We start from the raw sequence: 9,604 nt of genomic DNA, 5'->3' as shown, positions 1-9,604 counted from the left end.
AATTGTCGTCGTACTTTAAACCATAAATAGTTTTTGTGCTAAGGCCTCAGGTTGTTTTCAAAATGTGTTGAAGAAACTACATCAGATCAACGCAAGATGGCAGTCTTGTAATGGACCTAACAGTTCCCTAGCTAGCAAGCTAACGGTAGCTAGCTAACTAGCTAGGCAGGCTAGTTCGCTCGCTTTCATGTAAGCGACTTATTTGACAAAATAACAGTTTAATATGACCATACGGATGAGAATATGTTAATTCGTATTCCATTTCAAACTGACTAGTGGCGTGGAAAAAGATAATTCCGGTTGCTAGCTAAGTAAAGTACATTTTAGTCTACCTGTTTCGGTGTGGGCTAGCTAACTAGTCTTGAGCCTAGACTCCCAATGCTCTATCTTCGCTCCGTCCGGGAGTTAGGCCAGCTCAGATGATTGATGGGGAACTCAAACGATGCCTAACTAGTAATTATAATTAATATATTGTAAGGATTGATTTAGAATCAAGCCGCTCAATAATGTACTATAGCTAGCTAGCTAGACAGTTCGTTTATGTATCTGACAACTAGCTAGCTAAACTAGGCTTGAGCTAGCCAGCTGGTGATTGTCAGTTTATTGATTGTTGTGCGCGCGCTGCGGCTGCCTCTTGACGCCAAAACGACTGACAGGTTTCAAAACAACCTGCTGTCAGATATAGCCTACACATTCGGTACATTAACATTTATATGGTATTTCAATATCCTATAAGATTATGATTGAAACATCTGCACAACTGACTGTAACATTAAAGCCACAGTCTGGGATTCAAAAAATAATTAAATCTACGCCCCGCCACTTGTCTTGTTAAACAGCGGAGGAATGGGGTGAAGAATTGTAACCACTTTCAAATTCATAGGCTGCGCTAAGGATGCGAGGGCCATCCACCATGATCAACATTCTCATGTTTTGAGGTACACAGCAGTTGTTTACAGACAGTGGAGTAAAACAAGCTTTTATTTTGGGTTCTGGTTGTGTTAAACAGTTGAACTAAGCTCATAAGGCATTGTTATAGGCCTTTATACCATGTCCATAAATGGATGTAAAAATCGCAGGCTGTAGTTTTAATTACTTAAATGGAAAATATGACAGTCTGGATGTACGCATTATGAAGTTGCTACATCTAAAAATAAAACGAGAAAAAAGATTCGTCGGGATTGCTAGTAATCTTGTGCTATTATATTGAGGAGTAACTAACTGTATGACCCCCAAGGTGTTCCCAAACACCAAGGTGATCCAGACAGAGGAAAAGAGAAAGAAAGGCATATCTACATCGAATGGAAATTACCATCTAACATGTCAATTTATTATATGTTATTCAATTTAAAGCCGACTATCAGTATCATTCACCCAATCTTCCACCGATAACTAGGTAGATGATCATCAACTCGGGATTTTTCATGCCGTCTATCTGGGACAAACCACTTTTTCTTGTAGGTGAAGCTTATGACGGTGACACAAAGTCAATGATCGATCACGGACGTATATTGAAATCATTAATTACACTGTGAATTATATAATGTGTTAGTAGTCCTAAACTGGAAAAATGTTGAGCAATTCAAATGTGCATTTGCATTAATGCAATTGTTTTGTTATTGTATTCCCTCTCACAAAAATGGTTTAACTTTACGTAGACCATCAAGGAAAATGGCGACTGTGGAATGGCTGGAAGACGAAAGTGAGCAATAATTCAATGTAACGATTAAAGTGCATATCGTTTGCATTTGCACCGTTCTTCGGTAACGTTTAACATCTTATCTTACGACATTGTCATCTTTCGGTATTGTTGAAACATATCCATTTTTTTGTGTGGTCTTGGTGGGGGTTTTGGTATGGAACAGTATGGACTGTAGTAGGCTATTGCAAAGCATCCAACAACAGGATGATTTAACGAGAAGTAAAGCACCTTTGGAGCTTTATGGGGCTCGAGGAAGACCACAATTAGCTCGCTATGTTTGTGCTTTTGAAATCAAAGATTGCGTTTCGTTTTGTTTTTGCATAGGTGGGCAGTGCTGCAACACATAGCTAGAAAGTTTGTAGCTACCATCGAATGCAGAACTGTCTACTGCGGTTTCCACTAGCTGGCACAGCCACAAACTCAAAATTGACTATATCGTAAAAATTCAACAATTAGCTTTTGGTCATAATTTAATGTTAGGGTTAGGCACAAGTTTAATTTAAGTTTAGGCATAAGGTTAGCAGTGTGTGGTTAACTTTAGGTTCAAAATCAGATTTTAAGAAGATACATTTTAAAAATAGGCGGGGTTTATGACTTTGTGGCTGTGCCAGCTAGTGACGACCGTCTGTCTACTGCTCATCAATAGTCATAACGTTACCCATCGGTCTTGAGTAAGGGGTGATAGACTAACATTTTATTGTAAAGCGTATTCTGATCAGACATGCATGCATTTATTGCTTGATTGACAGTTGTCTTTAAATTGGAATACCCATAGCCCACTCATTGGTCATGTTGATAAATTCTCATCTTTTCTATTAAATTAATTTTTTTCATATAGTGTTGTGGGGATTCAAATCCTCATGGGTTTTTACCAATGTATGTTATTTTAAATATTAAATTGAAGTGAGACCGAGGGGTGAATGTCAATAGTATAGTAGCTTGATCTCCATCTTTTCTCTGTACAGATGTGAAAACAGACATTCTGGTGGATGCTCACCTGGGGGGGAAATCATTATGGAAACCGTTTACCATTTAAGAACCAAACAAAGCAAAACCAGGTTTCTATTGGACAACCCCCCCCTTGTTTTGTTCTGTTTGGTTCAAAGCAGATGGAATTAAACAGAATTAACCAGCAAAGGACCCATCAAGATTTTATATTTAAAATGTAATCTAAAAGTATCAGTGTAAAAAAAAATTTTTTTTTACAACTAGGCTAAATAACAGATGTTTTCCCTGTTGTAAGTGTTTACAAATGACAAAGTGATCTTTATCTACACAAATTCTGTTCAAATTACATAAATACAGTTGAGATATTTTGCAGTAGCTCTCAGAAGTAATGTTGGACTGCTTTTTTGGTTGTTGTTGTGAACTAATAGCAGGCACCACTGGTGGTAGTAGAGCGTTCTTAAAGGAGTGGTACCATATCTGGCAAGAGTAGCCAGCTCAGATGATAGATGGGCAAAGGCAACATCTTTCTGATGTTTTCATTTCTTTCCTAGGGTTCAGCTACTGAAATGTCTGATCTGACCGGTATTGATGAAGAAGAAAAAGATGCAGATCCTATGATGGACCCCTTAGATCTCCTTCATGATCCAATGAGAAATCAGATGCCCTTGTTTATGGAAATGTTGGACAGACCTCAGACTTCTCCAATGAGAGAAAATAGCAATGTCCTTGATGTTCTCTCAAACACAAATGTGTTGTCTGTGAATGGACCTTCACACCAGATCTTCGAATCAGATGAATTCAATAGCTTGTCAACAGAAAAGGAGGAGGAAAAGAGTATTACTCAGTTGAAGACTGTGCAGGACATTGACACTACAGGGATATGGGGTTTCGATGTGGAATCTTCTGAAAACTCAATGGATAATTATGAGGGTCCCCTAAGCTGGGACCCTCAGAGAGAATTCATGCAGTTTCTATGGGAAAACCATGATGATTCTCCTGTGGAGGAGCCACCAAAGGCAGATCCTCCCCCAAATAGCCAAAGGAGGAGGAAACGCAAAATGGACATGGTGGTCATGGTAGATCCCTCAGAGGAACTTTACTCTGATTTGAGCCTCAAGTCAACAAAAGACATATTTGATGAGGAGGATCAAGAAGACCCTGTTCCCATCAACAAGGTCCAATTATTAAGAAAAAGCTCCAAACCTCAATCACCGACAGTGAAGAAAGCCCAGTATCCCAATGGAACTGTAGAGGCCATCAAGCAACTGATTTTCAGTGCGCCAGCAAGAAATCCACATGAGCAAAGCGTGGCTCACAAGCCTACGCCATTGAATGGGAAACCGCAGACAGACCATTGTTCAGAGGAAGAGCCATTGTTTTTTCCTTGCACAAAGTGCAACATCAATTTCAAGGAGAAGAACCATTTGCACCGGCACATGAGGACTCACACAGATCCGCCCAGTCCTATCAACATGCCAAAGCCTTTTATATGCAGGGAGTGTGGACAGTCGTTCCGCTTTCGCAACGCCCTCCTTCGGCATATGACCATACACCAGGAGAGAAGGGAGAGACTCATGGAGGAAATCAAGGGCATGAATGAATTGAAGGATGAGGGCACAGATGCAAGGCTACAGTGCCCCCAGTGCGCTTTTGGAACAAATTGTCCAAATACTTTTATTCAACATGCTAAGACTCATGAGAAGGACAAGCGGTACTATGACTGTAAGAAGTGTAACTACATGGCTGTGACAGTGTTTGAACTTGAGAGACACATGAACAAGGAGCACGATCTCTGTAAAAACCAGGAAGAGCCGCCGGAGAAACCCAGTATGTTAAAGTCAAAGGAAGATGATGAAACGCATCATTCTTACTCCTGTAACTGTTGTTCTTATGGCACCTCAAGCAAAAACGTATTCAAAAATCATCTTGCGATTCGTCATAATCAGACATACGAAGAATATGAAGCTTTGCAGGGTAGAGAAAGAAAGGAGTATGCACAACCACCTTTTGAGAAGCACCTCCCCATTAGGAAACTCCCAGTAGTAGATTCCTTTACTTCAGAGCTGACATCCAAATTCTCTGTAAAAAAACAGGCTTTCAGAAAAAGAACAGATTCCCCTTGTGATTCAAATGACATTTCCGATCTTTTCAAAAAGGATAAGATTGTTCACAGAGCACAAAGGGGATTCAAGTCTCAACCCACGGAGTCAAAACTTGACAAGTCAATAAATAATCTGCTGTCTCGACAAAGACGTGACAAGCAGAGGAATGAAAAAATTGATGTCACCACAGGTTTTTCTTTTATCGAGGACAGAAACGGGGACAACAATGATCATGATTTTGGAAGAACATTATCAGGAATTTCAGAAAATCCAAATTCTTCCTCTAATAGCCACAAATATTTATTGGCATCTAAGTTGGAGAATAATATATTAAATTCTGTCTGTGAAAAGGCCGTTATGAAAAAGTCCCCTTCCAAAAGAAAAATGTCCACCCCTTATCGCAATACTGTTGACCAGGACTCTTGCTTAATTTTACCCCAAAATTTGCAAAGTCCAAAGATGCTAAATATGGTGGAAGATATGGAAGAGGAAGACCGTGATGATAAGGATGTGTTCCAGTACAGTGACTATGCCACAGATGCCAACACTAAACTTCTTGATAAAAGTGAAATCAAGCAAGATAAACCGTACATTGTTAATTCCTTTAGCAGAAGAATGTCTATGAGGGGAGTCCTTGGAACCTCTGAAGACATGTTTGAGAAAGGTCAAGACTGGCAGTCTCAGCAGAAGCTTGTTGTCAAGGAAGAGTGCATCGAAACACATATTTTTGGAGAGACCCTTGCGCCTAACTCAGTACCTCTAAGTGAATCCTTTTTAGATCCTGATTCGGAAGGTAGTGGGGAGCGGAAGACCTGCCCTTACTGTCCTGCAATGTTTGAGTCAGGTGTGGGATTATCCAATCACGTGAGAGGGCATCTTCATAGGGTTGGACTGAGTTACAATGCACGCCACGTGGTATCAAGGGAGCAAGTGGCTTCTCAAGATCGGAAGCCCCGCATCCGTCGAAAGATGGTAGCAATGCAACGACTGAAAGGTACTAATTTCCTTTATTTTTCTATCTTATTATATTTTGTTGCATGGATGGCTATATTCTAATCCTTCAATATAATGTTCAACAGTTCTGGTCACCTTCATGTTGTTATACAGATGAGCCAGGGGTCAACCATTTGGCTTCACAGAAACCTCCTAAATAGAGATGCATATGGTTTTTATTAGCTACATTTACATATTAGTCATTTAGCAGACGCTCTTATCCAGAGCGACTTACAGTAAGTGCATTCATCTTAAGATAGCTAGGTTGAACAACCACAAGTATATTTTTCCTAAAATTAGCTATAGCAAAGTCAGAGCTAGTAAGGGGGGAAAAAAGTAACGTGCAAGTGTTTAGTTCACAAAAGGCTTTTTTGGGGGGCGGGGGGGTGCTGTGGGATTATTAACTTTGAAGAGGTAGGGTTTCAGATTTTTTCAGAAGATGGGCAGGGCCTCTGCTGTCCTAGCTTCAGGGAAAAGCCTGTTCCACCATTGGTGTGCCAGGACAGAGAAGAGCTTAGACAGAGAAGAGCTTAGACAGAGAAGAGCTTAGACTGGGCTGAACGGGAGCTGCTCTCCCGCAGGGGTGGGAGGGCCAAAAGACCAGAGGTGGTAGAACGTAGTGCTCGGTTGGGGTTTAAATAAAGGAAGCTAAATGTAGTATTGTAAGAAAAAGATTACACATCTGGTTAGATTGGAGAAGTTTACATTATTCAACATAGGCAAATTCATCAATAATTTGGTAATAATTTGTAGGTTGTTAATGTCATTACAATGTGTTCATGATGTGTTAATGTATCACGCTTGTGTGAAATACCACACCTTGAAGTTATTCCTGTAGTACTAGCCTCGCCATGACACATTTTGGCGTAGTCGGCGGGATTGGGTACACTGCTAAGTTCTCAATAAATATTTGTTTTTAATTTTGAGTGGGGATGGGAACTAATTTCTTTGGCATACAAAGAATGCTTTGACCAATTATTTCTGCTGTGTTGCTATTATTTCAGTGCCCAAGTTGGGGTCCGAGGACTCTCCGGTCCGAGGGCACTCCTGTCCATTATGTGGGGACTCTTTTGATAATAAGACTGGGCTGTCCAACCATGTTCGGGGCCATCTGAAACGGCTCGGCAAAACCATTGCCACTAAGTCCAAGTCCCCAATGTTGTTGCTCCGGGAGCTGATGCGTGACAAGAGAGAGTTCCAGAGAGCTCTGCAGATTCTGGGCAAAAAACGGATCGCCTCCCATTCCAGAATCCCCTCAAAGCAGGCCATATCTAATCATCTGACACCTCCTAAACGGAATCCCATCCAGAACCTCTACAACAATGCCAAATCACTGGTGCCCACATATTCTCTACCAGGGGAAACATTGGATAAGAAACAGGCAGAGACTAAGTTGGAGGTGAAAGGTTCACTCTCGAGTGCCTTGATAGGAATTCTGAAGAAGAGGAAGTGTCAGGTGGACTCAAAGTTGAGGACTTCCTCTCTAACTGCAAGAAACGCCCTGTCAGTTCCCCCCAGTACAGAGCACAGTAGAGGAGCACAAGTAAACTCAACACTCTCAAACTCTACATCAGGTAACACCAAGGGTCAATTTAAAGTATGGTATGATGGGATGTTAACCAAAGACAAAATGTTAGCATGAAGGTTATGAATCCCAAATGGAGTGTGCCTGTATGCATGCAAAACCATGGCTGATGTGGTCAAAAATGTGATTGATTTTTGTAAATATTGTTTCACAGAGAAAGGTGAATTCAACAGGAAGGTGTGTGTTCATTGCAATGCAACCTTCCACAGCGGTGTTAGTCTGTCCAATCACTTGCGGGCATACGCAAAACGAAAGAGAACTGCCTTGCTGGAGGGAACAAGTAAGTGCCTTCCCGTCATCATCAATGGCACATGTTCACAAAGTAATATCAATACTTCATACTGCTTACAGCCTCACTACTGTAAAGTGAACACAATGATTTCCTCAATGTCACTGCCTCACACAAACCCACTGCACATTTGCTTACAGCCTCACTACTGTACAGTGAACACAATGTTTTCTTCAATGTCACTGCCTCACTCAGACCCACTGCTTCAGTACACACATGGTCACCAGTCAATACCAAACTTATCTGAGCCTATTGTTCTGGCTTGCCCTGTTCTTAATGTTTCAGCGTATGACTGTAAACAAAGGAGGCAGAGATCGAGGCCTGGTTCCAAGAAGAAGACATCCCCTACTACGCCACACGCACCAGAGGAGATGTATAGACTAACCTGCAGGTACTCTGACCACATACCACACTGTCTATGCCGTTGGTGTAAATTATTGTATTATTCGTTTACATTTTTCTGATAAACACTAAGATTTAAGTTGGGGCAAAGATCTAATCAATGTATTTGTAGTGACGCTTTCAAATGGATGTTAAGTTGACCAAAAATATTTGCATTCAAAGAGATAAGACCCAGGTTGTAGCTTATACTGTCTTTGAGGGCCACTTCTGATTGGGGGTCTTACTGTGCTTGGATCCTCTTTGCAGATTCTGTGACCTAGTCTTCCAGGGCCCTTTGTCGGTCCAGGAGGACTGGATAAAGCATCTACAAAGGCACATTATGAATACCAGTGTCCCCCACACAGGGGCAGGCATGAGGGAGGTCACCTCATTGCCAAAGGACCCTTCTCCACCACCACTGAAAGACAGACCCCATCACTGGCAACTCACACTGCCTCCTAAGCCAAGGGACCTAGTTTAAAAAAAAAAAAAAAACTATTTTGGTCCTGTGCGTGTATGTGTTTGTACATTAGATGTTCCTTCACAGTTTTATACAGTCATAATTGAAAAATGTTTGCCACTATTACAACACACAATTTCAGAGGATTATGGCTACCTAATCTCTTAAAACACATTAGACATTTTGGATATTGTTACATTTTAAATGTCCCATGTTACGAATATGATTCCATGTGGGCTGACTGTTTTCTTGTGTTTATGCAGTGATTAGTGTGGAACCCATTTCCAAGAGACAACTCTTACCTCAGATTCCTAAAAATTCTCTGTCCATTTGGTCAAGTTTGGAGCATCTTTTCTCTGTATGTTGATATTTACATTTATGCTACACATGAAAACAAAAATGGGACAAATACAATTCTGTATTTTTAACATGTATTGAAATCATGATCATATTGCTACGATTTGTGTTTGCAGGGAGGGGGGTTCTGAGTAAGAAAATAAATTGATAGTCATCAACTAATCTTTAGGTAGATTTCTTATCAATATGGGTAAGTGTGGCTTGCAAGTTAATCACAGAACAAAAGGTTTAAAACATGGATGCCAGTTTGGTGGTTTCATACTGCGGTTATCTGCATATTAACTCCTAAGTGAATAGGGTTTATCAGTCAGTTTTTGTTCTTGATGATGCAGTCGCAGCGCTTATTGTTGCTGCCTTTCATGAATAACTGTTGCCTATATTTAATGTTTTTTAACTGTTAAAAAAAAATAGCTGTTTGTCTTTTTAAATAATTTATGTTTAAATGTATATCATACAGATGATGCTGAAACCATTTTTGTGATGTTCTAAAAAATAAAAACCAGTTTAGTCAACTGGATTGACCTGTGGTGTTTCCTTTAGCAGTGTCCCACCATTAGTTTGTCAAGGATGGACCAATTTGCTTTCATCCACTAACTAATTCAAATCATACCTGAAACTTAACTCATTCAGTAATTTTATGATACGTCATCTGGTGAATACATTCTACAGTGGGATACCGCAGGAGTGTACATGTGTGGGAGACTAACGCCTAAATATATGATGAACCCCTCAGCTACTTGATCTGGAAAACAGACTCATGAAGTTCCAACTTAATAAAAGGAATCTG

At 40.5% G+C, this 9,604-nt stretch overlaps 1 protein-coding gene across 1 annotated transcript; it reads left to right on the top strand.

The window, feature by feature from the left end:
* Nucleotides 1–1,651: 1,651 nt before the first annotated feature.
* LOC139560506 (zinc finger protein 644-like) lies at nucleotides 1,652–8,612 on the top strand. Its single transcript, XM_071377366.1, is given in 7 exon segments — nucleotides 1,652–1,763; nucleotides 3,202–5,746; nucleotides 6,750–7,319; nucleotides 7,485–7,610; nucleotides 7,905–8,010; nucleotides 8,268–8,415; nucleotides 8,418–8,612. Coding segments are annotated over 6 exon segments (3,525 nt in total). The 5' UTR covers nucleotides 1,652–1,763; nucleotides 3,202–3,216; the 3' UTR covers nucleotides 8,463–8,612.
* Nucleotides 8,613–9,604: the final 992 nt, after the last annotated feature.

This window comes from Salvelinus alpinus, chromosome 30 (assembly GCF_045679555.1).
Source record: "Salvelinus alpinus chromosome 30, SLU_Salpinus.1, whole genome shotgun sequence".
NCBI classification, from domain to species: Eukaryota; Metazoa; Chordata; class Actinopteri; order Salmoniformes; family Salmonidae; genus Salvelinus; species Salvelinus alpinus.
Note: the sequence above shows the minus strand (reverse complement) of the source record. Positions and strands in the feature narration are given on the sequence as shown.